The following is a 19909-nucleotide window of genomic DNA, read 5'->3' as shown; positions in this document are numbered from 1 at the left end:
TTAAGTCCACATCCCTGAAATTTCTAGGAACAAAACCACTCAAGTGTCAAAAAACAAAGTAAGAAATATTTCTCACTGTCAAATCTGCTAAACTATTTGAAACACAGTTAAAGGCAACATTTGAACTGGGCAAACTTCACATCTGAGAACCAGCTGAAATTCATAAGAGATCTATAATTAAAATAGACAATCAGACACATGAACAAAGTTTAACCATGGCAGCATCATTTGTAATAATTTTGGCTAAAATACCAACACACAAAACGAGTAAACTAAATTATTTTGACAGCTCTCTGTAGTTTGAATTAATTATAGTTATATTATTTGATGCTTTCTCTTAATATTAAGAAATCCCCTGCACACTAGAAGATATCATGAATGTTGACAAAACAGTCAAGTCAAAATGATTTATTCAAGCACTCAGTGCGGCATGTTGAGAGTGGTATCTTGCATTATTTGTTTCAAAACACACCCTGCGTCCTTGCGGCTCTGAGCCGCGGCACTGTGGGAGGGTAATATTCAGTACTTTGGCTTACATTAACCACACACCAGGCTAACTTTCCCTCTGCTCTGTCTCAGTGGAGTGAAGCTGAAGTTTGGATTTCAGAGTTCTCCCTTTATCTCTCTTACATCAATTTCCATGCTGGCACTAAGTGTTGCCAGATAGCAACTAGAAAGTCCTGTTAAGTTCGAAGGAACGAGAGAGGGAGGGAGACTGTGTCCTGTTTGTGACCGGACCTGCGCTTCATTCAGTGGTGCTAGACTGCCCCCTGCTGTTCTTCTGCAGAATATAGAGCTACAGCACAATTCATTTATCTCATCGGGTGAAAAAGCAGCCTGAGTGACTAAACCCAACGTGTCAAAGCCAGTCATTTTGTGATAACATGGAAAAATTGAATAAAACATCCACCATTTCATAGCCACAGAACTACAGCTGAACAATGATGCTTACTAGAAGTAAGGATTCTGCAAACCTGACTTTTCAACAAAAGGGTTCTTTTATTTCTGTCTAGTCTCTATCTCTGGTGATTAAACTCTGACTTGGTATTCTCTGTTAGTCATGCCACTATATTTCAACTATCACTCATTTTGCAAATCAGGAGAGCAGTAAAATGTGAAAGTATATCTTTCAAAGCTGTCCCTTGCTGTGGGCAAAGACGAACTCCCGACTTTAAAACTTTTAAAAGTTAGACAGGCTCTTTGAAGAGGAGTCAAAGGAGCAATTTAAAGAGACCTGGAGTGGTGTGTGCCACTGACTGCTATGGTGTCTCTGCCCTGTGTGTGTATGTGTATCAAACCACAAGCCAGACATGTACAAACACACATGCACACACACGCACACACACACGCACACGCACACACACACACACACACACACACACACACACACACACACACACACACACACTCCAATGGTTGCTTCTGTACCTGTCTTTGCTTTTTCCCTTTTTTTATTTCAGCAGGGTGAATTTTTATCTAAATGCAAAGCAGGTGATAGGTGCTCCAGTTTCCTCTAGAAGTAGCTCCCTTGTCTGGGCTCTCTTCCTGATAAGAGTCCTACTTTGCCTGACATAAAAGAGCCCGGTATCATTTCCCCTGCCTCCCCAACAACCCCCAGCTCGCTGCCCTCGCCCTTCCCCGAGCTTCACAAAGCTGCCTCTATTTGCTCCCAATTCAGGGCCCAATTGCAGATAAAGTTACAGCAAATTTGTTTGGAGGAAGAGCTGCTGAGGCCTGCCGTCCCTGGGGCAATAACAGCCTTGTCTTGCAGGGGCCGTGGGGAGAGCTGGCAGCAGCGAGAGAACAGAACCCAACACCGCTCAGCCCCACAATGGCCTCAACTCTCCGGGAGGGAAAAGCAAAGGGAGAGGAAGGGAGGGAGAGATAAAGAGGAACAGGGATGGATGGACAGATAGAAGGGAGAGATGCTCAGCTTGCAGGTGTGGAGAGAGGAAGCAGACGCTTAACCCCGAGACAGGCAGAGAGAGACACTGAGACCCACCCACACAGACACACAGACACACAGACACACACACACACACACACACACACACACACACACACACACACACACACACACACACACACACACACACACACACACACACATACATACAGACACACACACCCCACCCATCATGCAGGACAGGAGGTAACTCCAGTCCCGTCCATTGTGCCAACGCCTCAGGCAAAGCTGCCACGGTGGCTGATTCACTGTCGGGATGGGTTGGTGACAGCAGTGTGGGTGTGAGAGAGAGAGACAGAGAGAAAGGCTGCATGTGAGACTATGTGATATCTCTCTTTCTCTCACATACACACAAAACACACACAACATACACACTAATCACAGCTGGCACTAATGGGTGATGTGTACATGCGACTGGCATTGCAGAATTGTGCGGAAGGAGAGTAAGGGGACCATGAAGAAAATTCTCAACAGTTTTATGAAGGGAATTTGGTGAAGTGACACTGTATAACAACTGCATTTTGATGCTACTACTGCCTTCGCAAAAACAAAAAAAAATGTCAGCACACTTGGATTCCCCCTGAGGGTCCCTTGGCAGTTAAGAAGTGCACACATTTGTAAGTTTAGAGGTTGAATTGCCCACAACTCCACCTCTGTAGCAATAGCCGTGTTAGAAAGTTAAGTGTAACATCTGTCTAGAAAGACAGCCAGACAGGAACACACGTGCACATGCGAACAGACACACATGCTCATAATCACACACAGCCGTACACCTTCATGAACGCACCACCTTGGCCAGATGGCCCCCCATAAAAACCCACTTAAAGAGATGAGCGAAGTGATTAAGAGGCCTCTCAAAGTGAGGGAGAAATGAGAGAGGGATGAAGAAATGGAAGGGAAGGGAGGGGAGGGAGTACCTGTGTGGAGCAGAGGCCCTAAATACTCTGATGCTTTTAGCTAAGTGCATACTCCTACGATAACAGACTCCCAAAAGAGCAAGGGGAGGGGGGCACAATGACACCTAAATTTCAGACTTTTCATAAACTATAAAACACTCCGTCCTTGGCCTAGATACGTCCTTTATCTTTTATCCTTTATACTTTGAATTTAAGTGGGTACAATGAGAATATGAATTGTCGGCGCTGTTACTCAGAAATGGATGTACCATGCGCTGTGTTCAAAAAGGGTTAAGAGCTACGCAAGGCAAGCACGAGTGTGTACTGACACAGAGGCTATGCTATCCCAAGGCTTCACTCTCCTCGTCTTATTAACCATGTAGATTGACAATTCTGAACTGACCTTATTTTCCAGGAATTCCTTGACATTTTTTTTTTGGTCTGACATTTTCATTTATTTCTAAAAGATAAAAGGACAAAGGCTCCTGTCCGGTTCAGCCTTACATGAGAGAAAATCCAAACCTTCACACACTCACTCGGCTAGCACACACACGCACACACAGCGGGAAAATGTTAACTGATCAATACTATGTCTCCTCTGAACCATGTCTTGTGATGACACTGTGACCTGCTGTACAAACACACACACAGCCTCTGCAGGGATGAAACTGGTGTCAGACAGCCAAATGCTGCTAATGTCTAATGTCTGCTGCTGCGCCCCCTCAGTAAAGAGCTGCGGCGGGGCGGGTCCACCTGTCCTGTAGCTACTTAAGTCAGGACACTAAACCAGACAGGATTAAATGCCTGCACTGTCATATTCAGGGTAGGAACCTCTGTGCAGCCACTCTCTGCCCTGCAGGAGAATGTCTCTTACTGATAGCTCTGCTGTCCAATTACACTTCACCTTTTAATACCAGACACAGATGACAGGACGGAGAGAGACAGGGCGGAGAGAGAAAGAGGGAATGAGAGAGAAAAGGATGAAAGGAAGGCTGATGGGAGAAGAGAGAAAGATGCATCTAATTCTACTGTCTGCAGAAACAGCCACTGTCACACATCAATAGATTGTAGCAGCGTTTTTTAAGTATTTTATGTCTGATGTTTTCATTTGACACTCTGTTAAAGCAACAACTTTCCAAGTTCTCTTAGCAACTCTGTCAAAACAGACACTTGTCTTTCATACAGAATGTGTGCGTTTAGGTTTAATTCAAAGCCAGAAAAAGGGCTTTCATTAAGAACGTCATTTCTGTATATTTGAGTGTTCGGGTAATAGTCGCTATTGGGGGTTACAGTGTGGTAATGTACTTGAGACATCAACAATCTCTCATGTCAGAGAGCTCAATTACTAGTGAAGGATTCATACTTCTTCTGTACTGGAATACAGAAATGGTCCTACAGCCTCTGAACATGTTACTTCTACTGCTAGTGTTAACATGAACTGATACAACAGTTTGATCAGTATATTGTATAATTTTTGATGTGATAATATTGACAACCAATTTGTATGTGGGTCATTGCATTTCAAAAAGACTGAGGTCAATTTTCTTTGCCAAGAAAAAAGAGCCAAACTACATATCTCATCAGTCACTTGATACATTTTATTTTAAATAAAACAGAATCAATATCTCCAACTAAAGGGACATTTGAAAGCACCTGTTTCTATTCTTCATCTCTATTAACTGTGCAAGTTTGTGTGTGATGAACAACATTAACGGCACCTTTACGTACCACAAAAGCACAGATGCTCCTCTGGGGAGATTCCCATTCGAAGCAGCTGTTGATGTAGCAGCCTGTGTTGATCAGGAACATGATGCAGCGCCTAACTCTGTTGAAATTGCGTAACAGCAGCTAAAAGAAGATATAAAAACAAGTTAGAAACATGCTCTAGGGGGGAAAAAGGTGGTGTAATATATAAGATAAGTGCTTCATTGTAAGAGTAGTTGATATAGAACATAGAGATGCTATAAGTGGGCGTTAGCATCCTGTGCTGTGAATAACTAATGAGATAAATGATTAGACACTGACAGATATCTAAGAGTAACCTTAAAAAAATCCTTGTTGTATGATATATCCACCTTAGCTGCACATGTTTGGAAAGTATTATTAGAAGACAAAGTAAACAAGGGAAATTATCTCTCTTCAAACATTAGCACAGTTATGACAGCCCATCTTTGTTTTAGACATTTGTGAGGACTCTTTTATGTTAAGGTATGAATCATCACAATTGAGTATTTACACATGTAACATGACAAACTTAGCAGCAGGTTTTAAAATGACAAGCTGTCAGTAAATCTTAATACGGTGCTTTCCAACCCCACAGTGTCTCATTCTTCTGTCATGTTGGAAAGTTAACTAGAGCGCTAAGTTTTAAAACTTGAGATTTGCAGCCCTGACCTCACTTTGGCTTCTACATTACAGCATTACGTCACTGAGGACACCATGTTTCCCTTTTTTAGATAGCTAAATATGGATGTGGATCAGCGTATAGGACAAACGACCACTTAAGAGTCTGACAAGCTGACTCACAGTGTTTCTTTAAGTCTACTTTTCCAGTGATAAAGTTAAGTACAATAATAACAATTTCCAGCACAGTCCCTGGATTCTCCTCCCTGAGGGCTCTCCGTGCACTCGGCCAGATATGAGAGGGAGCTGGCAAACTGCTGTCCTCCCCCTGGGCCGCCAACCATTCAGGGAATAGCATAACAGCAGTGCAGAACGCAAACCACCCAATCAGGTCACCACTTGGAGAAAGTGCTCCCAAAGGACGCACTGTCTCTGCAGATCGCTGTTCAGAAAAATTCTAGGCCATTATTCTACTCTTTGAAAAATTGTGTGCGTTTGAATGTGTGTAAACTGTGAGTATACAGTATGTGTTTGATGCACTACAGTAACGTCTATTGTCTGTACTGTAAGCATGTGTGTTTCTGGATTGATTTGCATGTGGTTAGAGGTGGCTTGAATGCTTTGATGCCAGATGAGAGGAGGATTCCTCCTTCTCTATGTATAATTATGAGAAGCTTTTTGTTGCCAAACTGAGGATGACTGTATGGTGTCCTGCTGGGGACACGCAGACCCTGAGGACAAGAAGACTGTGAATCATCCATTTCCACGTTCCTCAGCGCATGCACTTGATGTACATGCTGTACTCTTCTTGGCTCATTATTGCCATAACTGAATGGATAAGAATATTTCATTTTCCATGAATTATTTCAGAGTGCCTTTAGTTATTCCTTAAAACCACTTAGAAAAATGGCAAAGTCATTTATTCAGTCAAATGTCATAATTACAATTAAATGGGTTTGTTTGGCAGGCAGCTCATGTGTTTTTTCTTTCATTTCTTTTCTGAGTATGTGTGTGTGTCTGCACACTAAGCAGCAAGCAACAGCAGGGGAGCTGCTCCCACACAAAAGAGCCCTCACGGGGCAAACCCTCTAAAGCAGCCGGTGACATCATCATTGCGAGACGCTGACATGGGTCATCCCTATGAGTCAGAGGTGAAATGGAGATGAAAAAAGGATTCTGCACTTGGGAGAAACGTCTGGACTGGGCTGAGACAGAAAGGGCAGAAACAGTGAGGAGAGAGGGGAATGGATGGAGGGCTGACAAAAGGGTGGTACGGGAGCTGGTGTGAGTGTTGGGCTCTGCTCGAGCATGGAGCAGCATTGACTGCTGAGCCCAAACGGTCACTCATATGACACGTCTGATGCAGGCCAACCCCTACTATTCAGCCCTTTGTGGTGCCGCCACACTGAGCGGCGTGACAATGAAGTGCAAAGCAGCAGTGGCAAAGAGGGCCAACTATAAGGATGGCCAATCTACTTATGCACCCCAGAGCTGACAGCTTGACATTTCTATTCACCACTCAGAGTGGATGTGAGGGGGGGGGATGAGAAGAGGGAGTGAGGAGGGAGAGAAAAAAAAATGCTGTTTTTCTTTCAATCATACTGTTGTATCTTGCCTGCACAGTTGTAGTAGTTTACAAGATGCCACTCCAGCCAGGGTTGTTGGTTTTGCTTCAGACAGTTAAGGAGAATAGCTTGTACGCAGGTGGACACAGATAAAAATGAGGCAGAGTGGTAGAAGATAAGTGTTGGCTGCTGATGTACCTGTTTGGACACTCTAGGCTCCTCCTCAATATACTTCTGCTCAATGGGAATCAACGTCCTGAGACCAGCCTTCACCTGGAGGATGAAGAGAGCACACACAGCTTCATAAACCGAAGGAGGTGAGGGTGAAACACACTTAGATAAAATACTACAGATAAAGAAAAAGGTGGAGATGCCGAAGAGGAATTAGCGTGCACCTACATTTGAGTTATTTTAAACATTTTAGTTACAAATTGCATACTAATGTAACAAGGCAGCCCATGCATAAAGCGTGCCCCATGTCAGAGGCTAAAAAAGAGCGCGAGAGAGAGTTGTAAGATGGCCGCTATAGGACACACACAGCGATGGTGAATGGGCGAACAAAGGCTGTTGAGAGGGAGTCTTCGATAATTAAAGCCAAAACGAGGACGAGGGACAAGGGACGTGGGATGAGATGGAAACGAGGGAAGGGGGGGACAAACAGAATAAAGACAACAGCAGTGTAGCGGGGGATGCTGAGAGAACAAGAGAGGGATAGAGAGAGAGGATAATGGGGGGTGGGGGGCAAAATAAAAAAACTGTAGGGGAGAATCAAAAAAGCAAAAGAAAGACTTACAGCATTAAAAATCACGTCTATTTCGAGAAAGATGACCCCTTTTGTTGGCCCTGTCAGCTCCTTGCTTTTCAAGGCGTAGGCTTTGCGTTCTCCATTTTGGATCTGTGGGAGAGGGACATGACAGGCGTCTGTCTGGCAATACCCGGCTGAATCGGCTCTCCGGGCCACCTTTGAACCCCAGCTGCTGGCGCTGACAGGGAACCCAAAACAACTGTGGCAACTCTGACAAGTACCTGTTCATTACCCAGTGCAGCTCGGCTCTGTCAAACAGAAATTAACTATCCTGGGGAATCACACTGTACAGCGGAGCATGGATATATTACACACACAGCTCTTTCACTGGCTTTCTATATTTTTTCAAACTTATATCTAACGCTCTATTTTTTCTGGATGGCAGCGTTCAATCTTTCGATCATTGTCATTTTCATATCATCTCTTATCCCCTCACTTTCTTTTTCCTCCCCTATCAATCTCCTCTTTTTTTCTAAGCCTCGCTTCCATTTTTTCTCTGTCCTGTCATTGCATTCTCTTTGTGAAATAACAACAGTCTCATCTGCGTAGATGCAAAAATAACCCCTGCTTTTTATATCTTTCGCTGTGTGTTTTCATTCCTTCCGTTCCTCTATGTTCTTTCTATTATCCCCACAGGAAAAGAAACACGCACAGAAATCTGCCTTTGACTTACATTTAGTAAAGGGATGGCCACTTTTCCCAGGAAGTCTGCACTTCTGTCTCGGTCCTCGTCGTAAACAGTGACCTCGAGTACCGAGTGGATGTCCTTGACGTTACTGGACCACACACAAAGACAAAACCAATGACACATAAAGACTAAAATATGGGCTACATACACACGCCATCACATTCTGCATAAGCTTCTATAAATATTCAAGAGACACAGAAAACACCTTTCTATTGAACACTCACTTACATTAACATAAATGTTTTAGAATAACTATCAAAATGCTTTATGTGATATTGCACTACTTTCCTGCCTGAGCTAAGTGGAACTTAATTCTGAAGCTCAAACGTGTCATCTTTTGAAAACTAGGCTAGCAGGAAGATTGCTCATGTTATGTATAGAAAGGAGGCTATGAGAAAGACGTGCACTCAAAGAATGACTAAATTAACTTGTCCCATTGCTGGGAATTCACAAGTGGAATGAAACTGCACAATATATAGATGATATTATGGAGAGGAGGAACTAGATGAACATTTAGCCTCAGTATAAAAATATGTATGAAAAAATCCAAGCCTACTCTGCATATGAGGGAACAAAACAGGCCCCTTTTTTATCACGTCAATGAATTACTAGACTTTCTTTGTTAGGGATACAATATTAATCTATTTAATATAAAAATGTATATTTAAAGTGACTCTAAATATTCCTTAACATTCAAGTTTATTTATAAAAACAGCCTTTTTCATGGAGTTTTATTAGTAAAAAAAAAATTAAATTAAATGCTCATAATAGTCAGAAATCATTCTTAAAAATCTGAATGCTCTAACTAAAAAAATTCAATTATATTTATTTTTGTTAAAGAATTGTTATACACATGTATTGCAAGAGCCACTCACAAAGTGAAGACCTTGTTCCACTCTGGGTTGAGGTTTTTGTACACAGTGTGCGTCTGTAGCCGATCGTTGCTCAGCTCCACTACACAGAACGGATCACTCTTACCTGTCAAGCACAAAATATAACAATTAGACATTTTGTCTTAGCAACAAATTGAGAAATAAATACAGGAGATTTTTAACTTCTGTTGGCTTGAGGTTGGGCTCAGGAATGTATGAACTTTAAGTATTTCTTTCAGTATCTTCTATCCTGTTTTTAATTCAGACAGAAAGTATACAGTCTCCTTCCCTTGTATTGCATAACAGCTTCAATACTCTGAACTTACCAGAAATATGCATTCACATTACATTATAATACTTTCTTTTCCATTTGTAGCCCAATGTGGTATGAATCATAAAACAGTTTATCAGTGGAGCAGCTGCAAGCCGTTTCTATCAACAACTTGGGTACATGGACAACCAGAAGATAAGCTCCAGGACAACAGTGCCCTGGGCCAGCACAAGGAGGAGGCGTGAGGGTGAAAAGAGAGAGGAGACTTAGAGAAAGGATGGTGTAGAGAACGCAGAGGATGATGTGGCTCTGAAGACCGGAGGTGTTCAGAGTGGAGGATGAAGACAAGGGTGTAAAACATAGCTGGTTCATGATGAACGATAGAAGTGAGCTGTTAGACAGGAGTAGCCAAAAGAAAAACAGAGGAAAAATGAGTGGAGGCAAGAAGAAATGATGAAAGATGATAGAGGAAATTTATTCTCATCATAATTTCTGCCTGTACTATTGGCAGCAATGTGTATGGATTTAAATTATTTTTTGTAATTCAGGTGTTCATTACTGGAAAATCTCTGCTGGACCTTTATAAACCTGCAGCAACACTAGTTTAATAAACATAACACAAGTGGCATTTTATGATGTTATAAGAAACTAACATATTTCAAAATGTAGTTTCATTATCTAAAATAAATCATTTTAAAAACTCGAACATCACATATGAAATTATTTGAGTGGCCTGTTGCTGCCAAAGATAAAACTTTAATACACTGTGAAAACTTTAAGCACCCTTATATGTTATTGAACATAAATATGATATATGATCCACTATAAATCATATTCATTAATGCTAATTCATTCCAACAAAACTTTCAATTCAGGATTTACTACAGTTACGTAAGCGGGCGGAGAGAGTGAGAGACTGCAGAGAGAAAATAAACATAATCACAGAGTTATTTCTCCCTCCTGAGAATTACATACTGTACTATAATAATCAAACCCAGTAGTGTCCTATATATTCTCTATTTGTTTACTAACATCTCACATTTCAATTTTCTTTGTACACAGAAAGGAGTGAGACCAGCTCCCCATGCCTGCCAGCCCACCTCCCTTCGTCTGCCGCGAAATGAACTAAAAACAACAAAACTCTTAATGCCGGCTTTGATCATTATTTTTTATTAAAACTGTTGGGAGCCGCTGCGCTGTTTGTTCTAGCTTATCACTTGAAAAGGCTGGGTCAGGAAGTTAAAAAAAATATGTCCCACATGCTTTCCCGTAGAAAATACTGACAGTATTGAAATATTAGAAAGGCTGAAGTGTTGCATAATAAGATCCAATAAAAGTTGGGATTGAGTTCAAAACCCACTGCCACTTTGTGTTGTTGCTCGTGGGCTCCCGTCTGTATGTGTGTCATGGGAAGCGTGTGTGTGTGTGTGCCTGTGCACGTGTGTATGTGTGTGTGTGTCATTGATTGGTGTGATTTTCTTCAAATGTTGTGACAAGGGCAGGACATTTAGTGGGTGTGCAAAGTAAATGTCACTGTGATCAATGCTGAGCCGTAGGTGTTGCCTTTCATATCTGTTTGTGGCGCTCTATTGATGTGGAGTGTTTGAAGTGGATATTGACAGCTATGACTCCTACGACAGAAAACAGGATACATTAAAATAGAAAAAAAAGACAATGGACTCAAAATCTACTGTTCAAGGCATCTCTATAGCTTTTGTTAACCGTGTTTTGTTTGTATATCAGAAAAACAAGGTATTGTAACATAATATAAATATTTTTGTTTGACTCATTGAAATTACACAAAAATGTTGTGAAAACAAATAACAATAAGCATTTTAACTTCTAACACTTTTACTCTGGTTAATATTTGAAATTGTCTCCAATTAATCCTTAGCTTCCATAGCGTGATGATTGTGGTGTTGTCCCCATAAACCAGGTCTGATGAAATTTAAATGCAATCACCCAAATTAGGAGATGGAAATTATTTCTGCAGAACCCAGACCCTCCCCCCATTTTCTGTCTAATATTCCGTTTTTAATGACATGGCAGGCAGTGTTGCCGTAGAGAGCCAGTTGTCATTGGTGATGAACTTTCACCTTATTGGCCGCTGGCACCAGAGGCGGCTGTCTTAACCAATTACACGCTCAGATTTGAGCGCCACTCACAGATCATCCAGGTAATGTCCGAGCAAAGCTCCTCCCCCCTCTGGGTTCTGTCTTTGCGATGCCGGAAGATGGTTTTCAGCAAGGAGCGGGCTCAAACTCATTTCAGGGCGCCCTGAGATAAGTGTGGAGGATGAATATGGCACAGAGACGACGGAGCGTGCTATAATTGCCTTGCAGGAAACTTAGAGTTAGCGAGGAATTTCGAGGTTAGAGAGGGAACACATACACTTCTGGTCATGTATAATCACAATTAATTATGAGTCAGACTTTAAAATGTAAATCAATCATGTTTCTGTTGCATTCATTTTCCACTTCTTCATCGCTTTTAATAAGCTGCACAAGATCATCTACAGGACACCTCCATGTGTCAAGTGATGAAAAATCTACATTTTACTGACAGGTTTTCTTTTGATATCTGGTGAAAGAGAAAGACGTCTGCACACACTGTGGTGTTGCTACTAGAGTTGTGTGTGTGTGTGTGTGTGCCCGTGCGTGCGTATGTGTGTGTCCATGTGTGTGTGTCCATGTGTGTGTCTCTAGTGAAATGTTCTTACAGTATAGCATCCACTCAGAGGGACAAGAGCTGGCAGACAAAAGGGATTGTTGGTTTTAGAGACTATTTTCAGTTATCCTACTCGGGCTGGAGAGGAGCTACTCCACAAAAACACTTCAATTAGAGAGAGAGAGGGATGACCAGAGAGGAGAGAGAGAGGAGTTGGAGGAGGAGGAGGAGGAGGAGGAGGAGGAGGGGAAAAGACAGAAGAGCAGACTTGTAGCGTGAATGGAACAGAGATGGTGAACTCTCCCTCTCTCGCTGACCTGCCCTCTCTCTCTCTCTGTCTCTCTCTCTCTCTCTCTGGCTGTCTGTTTGTCTGTCCGTCTGTTTTTTCTCTCACCTTGCTCCTGACCCTCTCTTGGTCCCGGCTGTTAAAATAGGGTGTTCATGTGGTGAGGGCTCTTATGTGGCTCTTACAGAGCTATTGTTTCTGCCAGTGACACACACACACACACACACACACACACACACACACACACACACACACACAAGCACAGACACCTACGCACACGCGCAAGCGCAAGCAAACACAGACACCCTCTCACACTCATACACACACGCACACAGAGCATCAGACTGAAAACAGGAATTAGCCATCTAGAAACAACTGCCTATCTGCTGCCTGTAAATCCCTTTATAATACTTCATAGAGTAATATTGGCTGAAAGTTATTGTTGCTTATTGTGTTTTTGGTGAATGCAAATTGAGTTTACAAATTTGACTGCCTGTTTGTGTGTTAGGTTTCATATCTCTTTCTTATACCAGTAAAAAATGTCACATGCAAGCCAGTTTTTACTGCAACTTTTTGGGGGGATGGGATAACAAGGTCACATGTAAGAACATCTTTAAAAGTTTTTATTTGTTTTGTTTTACATAACAAACACAAATATAAAACAAAATTAAGAAATTATATTTTTGTAAAACTGATTTGAAATGTTCTTGTGTCATAATGTCAAAAACATATGAAGATTTTGCAGAATAAAAACAAACATGAAGCCCAAAAACGTTCTTTCCGTATCATATTGTTTTCTGCAATATAAGCACCTTGACAAATTTAAAATTCACCACTGACTTCAAACATGTTCTCTATGACCAAGTGAATCCAGCAGAGACCAGAGACACAAACAGTCAATAGACATCATATTTCCACTGTTTCCCTCTGTTAGGTTTTTGTTTTGGAGCTCCATGAAGCTCAGTCTGAATGATGAGCTCTACAACGAGGTCACAGAGCAAATTTCTGCTCAGAGTGAAATACAAGAGCCAGAGAGCCATTAGCCCTGCACTCCGGCTGCTCCGGTCGCTCCACGCAATAACCCAAATCAACCGGCTCCACTCTGTATTTGCTAATGGGACTTACTCATTTCAAATGGGTAAAAACTCCAGACACACTCTCTCTTCCACACACAGAGAGACAGACTAAGACACACACATTTCCTTCTCTCTCAACTAGATAATACAGAGTGAAAAACTAGGCCTGTCCACTGTAGACCTAATTAAAAGTAAGAATTAATGGAGAATGGAGGATTCAGAGAGAGCAGGCAGAGAAGGAGCAGGAGGAGGGAGGAGGAGGAGGAGGAGGAGGAGGAAGAGAGATTTGTTGGTTCAAATATGTACTTTTTCTCTTTTATTCAAATGAGCACCCTGCATCTTTTTCTAAAAATGAAGGGACAAATTCAGCATCCTGCAAAAAGAAGACTTATCTCTCTGAGGCTTCTCCCAGAGTATCATCCCTTTAACCAAAAGTACATCTTGACCTTATCTTGTGTTAGATTTATGGCAGATTACAGGTGGAGGTGCCGCAAAGAAAGTTCAAATTCTAGATGCAAAAATGAATAAAAAGTGATTTAGCGCAAAAAATACAACTGTTATTAATACTTTTTTCTACAGATTTTCTAAAAGGGGAGTAAAGTAACAAGAGAAATAAGACTTCATTGTTAAATATGTATGAGTTTGTGAAAATATGAGTATGAATGGAACAATGAAAAAATAAAGAGCATGTGGGTAAGAACTGCAGAGGTACCAGTCGTGTTTATTGGACCAAGGTCATTATCTTACCTGTGACATCTGCTGCCATCAGTCCCTCAGCCCTGATAACTTTCACCTGCACCACGCCGACATCTTTCAAGTTGTGGAATGATCTCCACACGTTCTGAAACATTACAGGAACAGGGGTAAAAGGTCAGAGAGGACGGCAGATTAGCATTAAAGAGAAAGTCAGGTCAATAGCCTGACATTTCATTAAGAGAGAAAAGGGTACAATATGTCCTTTAGCAGTCCTTATTTGAAAATGTAGAGCTGGCATTTATAGTCGAGTCTAGCAGGGAACAAATGGCCAACTTTAATTTCACTTAATAGCTGTGCTTGCCTGTTTAAAACTTTGAACTTTTTAGATTAAAAAAAAGGAACTTCAGAGATTTTGGAAAAGATCAGACATGCAGATATGTTTTTTAAAAGTTATAACAAAAAAACAACAGGAGGAGAAGAACAAACATGGTAAAAACAATCAAAATACAACAGATTCCAGTATTGGACCTTATATAGTCAATACGTTTCAATGAATACAGCATCAAGTAACAGCAAGTTCTCTTAAAGCACTTTCCTTGGATAGTCACGACCTTTCTAAATCATACACTAAATGTGATACATCTTTTCTGATTGCACGGTGACAAAACTTAATCAAGGTCTTTGAACTATACGCTGTCAACTGCTACAACTAGAGTACAGGCTTTTGTAACTTTTCCATTTTCTGTCTCTTGAAGATAGTCAGTCAGAAGAAAGGGTTTCCTGCAGTAAACCGTGTTCTCATTGTGAAATGAGAGAAAATGTTTTGATGAGGTCAAGACATCTTTTTCTTAGTTTGAATGCAGTCTTCCATAATTTTCATGTATATTATCAGATGAATTGTCAGTTTTTTAAGTGCTGATCTGCTGCCTGGTGCACAACGTCGAGTGGATCGTTTAATTAAAAAACGCTGGCTGGTGTTTACTTTTTTTCAGTCACTTCATGAATTCACTTCCTCACTTTCTTTTATCACTTTTAATAAAAGAGAGGTGTCAAGAGGGTGTGTGAATAGCAACAGATGTGTCAGCAGGCGAAGGTAAATATATGCAGTATGAATTGAAATACTTCTTAAAACTAGAAAACTCTGTATATATGTGACAACACATAAAATGTGTATGATATGACAGCCCGATTTGTCATCTTGTTATTAATTTTATTGTCATTATTTAAGTGTCAATGCAGGGTTTAACACTCACAGCCAATACCTATGTTCGGTAGCTTTGCAGAGACATGGGGGAGAGAGTCATAAAGAGTGTTTGGCTGGTTATAAAATAATAGAGATGTTGTGGTGAGTGGACATATCCAGTGAAGCATGACTGCCAGTGATATCATAGTTAGGAGGTGAACACACACACACACACACACACACACACACACACACACACACACACAAACACACAACACACACACACACACACACACACACACACACACACACACACACACAAGCTGACCTCCACACACACTGACAGACATTCACACGACACCCAAACAAGAAAGATAACACACCAAATGCGAAATATCAACCGTCTGTTTCTTGCATGGTAACACATTACAAATAAACATTTACATATACTGTACATACAAGAGCTATGAGGCGTTTTGATTGGTTGTAATGACACAGGAAGTACTGCTTGTACAGTGTTTTAATAACCACAAGGAGGAATGATGACTGTGTTAAAATTAGTGTGTAAAGCTGAAGAATAAAGGGAGGCCTGTAGTGATCAACAGCAGGGCCATGAAGCGTAAGCACACACACACATTAACACAATCATAAACTCGAGCTTTTGTTCACACCTAGGTACTCAGGTATAAACACATGCATGGAAAACCTACACTGAGGCCAAATTGAGTAGCATGTCGGCGTGTCTTAAAAGCAGAGTGAAAATGCACTTCACTTCAATTTATTTCTCTCTCTCTGGCAATAACCCCTTCCATCCCCACAGGAGTAATTATAATTTAAATTTCAGAGTCAAGGCCAGGCTACAGACTTAATTCATTATTACCAACTCTGTCAGACTCTGCCTGTTTCCAGCGATATCATTGTCCAAAAGCTCTCTAAAGGAGATGAGAGGGGAGAGTGTGCAGAGAAAGAGAGGGGGACCGAGAGAAGAGAGAAAGAGAAGAGGAGAGAGGGGACAACACTCAATTTTAGGGCACGATCTCTCTGAAGATACAGCTGCTTGTTGTGATTATTGGGGGTGAGCCAAGAAAAGGGGTGAGGGCATGAGAGGAGAGGAGAGAAACAGAGGAAGAGAAAATAGGCAAACTAAAGGCTGACAAGAAAATGTGTTAGTTTTAAACAGTGGCATGATGCAGATAACCAAGCAAGGAATGGAGTGTCAATACTCTGTTTGACACTGATTTAAATGTGCCTGTAGCAACTGGTTTCAAAACCTGTACGAAAGGGAGGCACTTACAGCCGGGTCATACTTGTGATCTAGTTTACTAAGACATTTCAAAACTTTAGACTGTGGTCTGCTGGTCGTATATATTTTAGCACTCTGCAAAACCTGAGAGCAAACCTATCAGTACCATGGATGTAACACAGCATTTTGTTCCGTAGAATTTTGGGAAAAGGGGTAATGAGTAAAATGACTCCCTAAAGTGCTAAAACACAGGACTCATGTAGGTTTTTTCTTGTTCTTTAAAGCAGGCTACAAGACACCCAGAAATATGGGTGATTCTGGACAAGCGAGAACATCTGAAGATGAACTACTGTCTCACAAATATATTGATGGTGATGATTTCCATATTGACTAAGAGACACTAAGTAGAACAAAGACAGAATAAATAAGATAAGACACAATTGCTTAGGATGCAGGGATATTTGTCACCCCCAACCCATCATGCTTACTCCATCCCTTCCTCCCACCATCTAGTCTCCCCGAGGCGACATTTAGGGCTCAGCCCCAAGAAAACACACCCATCCTCCATTATAGGATTCAAATCCTCATCAGGAAGATAGACAGCAAAAGATGGAGCAGGCAGACTTATACTCAGACAGACAGGTAAAGAGAGAAAGAGAGATGAATGGAGGCCAGGAGCCACCCCCACCCCCTCATTTATGACTCCCCACACCCCCATCAGTACGCAGGTGGAATGACGAGGATGAGGAGGGGTGAAAGGAGGGATGAACGGAGGAGAGAAAATAGAAGGACATAGTTGTCTTTCATAAAACAAACCCCCTGTCCTGTGTTTGATTGACACGCTGTCACTGTGACATCTTCTTCCCATCTCTGTCACACTCACAGACACACAAACGCACAAATGAATCAGCCCCTGCATAGGCTTATGACTTGCTGTCATCTTTGCATCGTGTCACCTTTCATCAGCGCTCCATATAACGTTTCACACTCAGACGCACACAGCGCTTCTGCCCAGCAGCCGTGCAGTTTCAGGAACATTTAATCAAATGAGTACGAGATGCTGACTCACAAACAAAATGCTGACAACTTGCTCTTCCTTTAACTCTTACTCCAGTTCATCAGCTCAAGCTAACTGTCTGTCACAACTCTCTGGAAAAGTTTGCTCTCTGCTTGCCTCTGTTCTTGCCTCCACCATATCTCACTTCCTGTCTGGGTTGTCTCCTTAATCTTCACCTTAGAGCAGTGCACCAAAGTGGGTGGGAGAGGTACTACGGGTGTGTGTGTGTGGGTGGGTGTGTGTATGTGGGTGGGTGGTGAAGTGCCACCACTCCAGCGGAGGTCACCATGTCCTCCTTCTCTCATCCACCCATCCTGCAGCCACCTTAGGCCCATTAAGAGCCATTAGTGTGTGTGCTCCTTTGCCGTCATAATGCATAAATCTCTTCCTCTTCTTCTCCCTCTTTCTCTCTCTGTCCCTCTCTACTTCTGGGAAGCAGTAATTAGGGATGAAGGAAAGGTTACAGTGAGCAATAGTACATGGGAAGCAGTTGTCACTGAGTGTATTGCACCATGTTGCATAGAGCTCGTCCATCAGCTGCAATCAAAGTAGTTTGCAGAAGAAAATAATGTGTACTCGTTCACACATGTGCATGTGAATGTTTGGAGGCTCTGGCAAACAATGCAGACACAATGCAGAGTGGGTAGAGTGAGAGAGACATTCATGAGGTGTGCCCCAGAACAAGAACAGAACTCAGGTGTCCATTACCAGCTTTTTTTTTATAACAAGTACAAATTGGTATGAGGAAAGAAACTGCCAGATACAGCACAGTGACATGATTTGTGGCCACATATGTGTGTGTAAATGTGCATCTAACCTGAGGTGAAAATTACATTTCGAGGAGTTACAAAAACCTTATTATAAGAAGTTTAGGCTGCTTGTAATTATATCCACACTCTGCAATCCACTGAGGAACACTTAGTTAAACTTAGAGTGTGTTTTTCTGTTGAGCAGGGTGGGCATCACTCTTGAAGGCTGGGGCAACAAAAGGATTTCAATTGTCTCCTCTTCCTCATTTTCATTCGTGAAGGTATCTGCTCTTTAAAGCTGTGATGATGACAGCATAGAACATGTATTTCTCCACCAACCCCCATCATTTTTTTTATTAGACAGCTGATGCAGGAAGGAACTGTTTTTCCACACGTCTAAATGTGTGTGTGCATGTTTGTGATTAGCAGCGGTGGATGTTTTGTGCAGGACAGCTGATTTCAAGCTGATAAAACCAGTCAGTAAAAATGTGCCAAAGCATAATAACATACACCCACACATGCACACACACATACACACACACAGGGCAGATTAGTGGGCTTTGAGCAGCACTGTTATGTATTAGTGGTGGTACTTGGTCTTATCACAGCGCTTTGATAAGGTACATCTTTATTAAATTCTTCGACTGAAAGACGGCCAGTCTGGGGAAAAGGAATATGTTAATAGGTAGAGACCATTCAAGTCTTCCAACCGACCTCACTCTGCCCCTCCATCTGTACCCCCCACCTCCCTCCACCCTCTATCTCTCCATCCCTTCATCTAACGGCAGGGCCACAGTGGCGACAGACAAAGAGCCGAGGCTACTGGGCGAGCAGGACAGAGACGGGGAGTGCATGAGAGAGAAGGAGGCAGGAGAAAGAGGTGGGCGAAGGAAGGAAAATGTCTCGCCTTCAGCCGAGCAGAAAAACGGGGTCTGCACGAGTTGTGAGAGAGGTGAAATAGCTTTTTCTTTTCATTTTACACGCCTTCCCTTCCCGGTGCAACCCTCATCCTTTACCTCTCGCCCCCTATTACACACACTCACACACACACTCAAATACACTCTCACACCCGTCCTCGTTTTGTGGCTGTGAGTGGAAGCACAGCGTGTGTCTCAGTCCTAGAGCTCCCCCCTCTGATCCGTCGGGGTTGCTGCAGCTTGGAGCCGAGTAGTCGACCTCCCATGGCTAGCCAATAAGGCAGCGCCATGGTTATGTAGGTCGTGGCACCCGTGTTTGGCCTGTGGAGCCTCGCCGCTGGTGCTTGTGCACACATCGAAAGACGCAAACACACACCAGCTGGGGGACGTTGTGTTAAGTGAAATCAGAGCACATCCTCTAATCTCACAAACACAGAAAGCTATTTAGTGAACGGTACAGTACGTGAACGCACACTCACAGTTTACCCACATATAAAAGAACACAAAACTAAGTGGTACACTTGGGAAATGTTCTCCTAAAAATCTCCAGGACAATTAAATGTATTAGCCGCAAATAATGATCAAATTTTTTTTTTTTATCCTAAATTAAACTAAAACATGAAGTGAAC

At 42.1% G+C, this 19909-nt stretch overlaps 1 protein-coding gene across 1 annotated transcript in view; it reads right to left on the bottom strand.

The window, feature by feature from the left end:
* Window positions 1-19909, bottom strand: part of mctp1a (multiple C2 domains, transmembrane 1a) — a 92383-nt gene that overhangs the window by 41299 nt on the left and 31175 nt on the right. The window contains exons 10-15 of the mRNA XM_034691312.1: window positions 14183-14276; window positions 9139-9241; window positions 8249-8351; window positions 7564-7665; window positions 6969-7043; window positions 4591-4710 (exon numbers count right to left, since the gene is read on the bottom strand). Of these exons, the coding sequence (XP_034547203.1) occupies window positions 4591-4710; window positions 6969-7043; window positions 7564-7665; window positions 8249-8351; window positions 9139-9241; window positions 14183-14276 (597 nt within the window). The remainder of the gene's footprint in view (window positions 1-4590; window positions 4711-6968; window positions 7044-7563; window positions 7666-8248; window positions 8352-9138; window positions 9242-14182; window positions 14277-19909) is intronic.

The sequence above is a fragment of the Notolabrus celidotus genome, chromosome 9, assembly GCF_009762535.1.
Source record: "Notolabrus celidotus isolate fNotCel1 chromosome 9, fNotCel1.pri, whole genome shotgun sequence".
Classification (NCBI taxonomy): Eukaryota; Metazoa; Chordata; class Actinopteri; order Labriformes; family Labridae; genus Notolabrus; species Notolabrus celidotus.
This window is presented reverse-complemented; position numbering and strand designations above follow the sequence as displayed.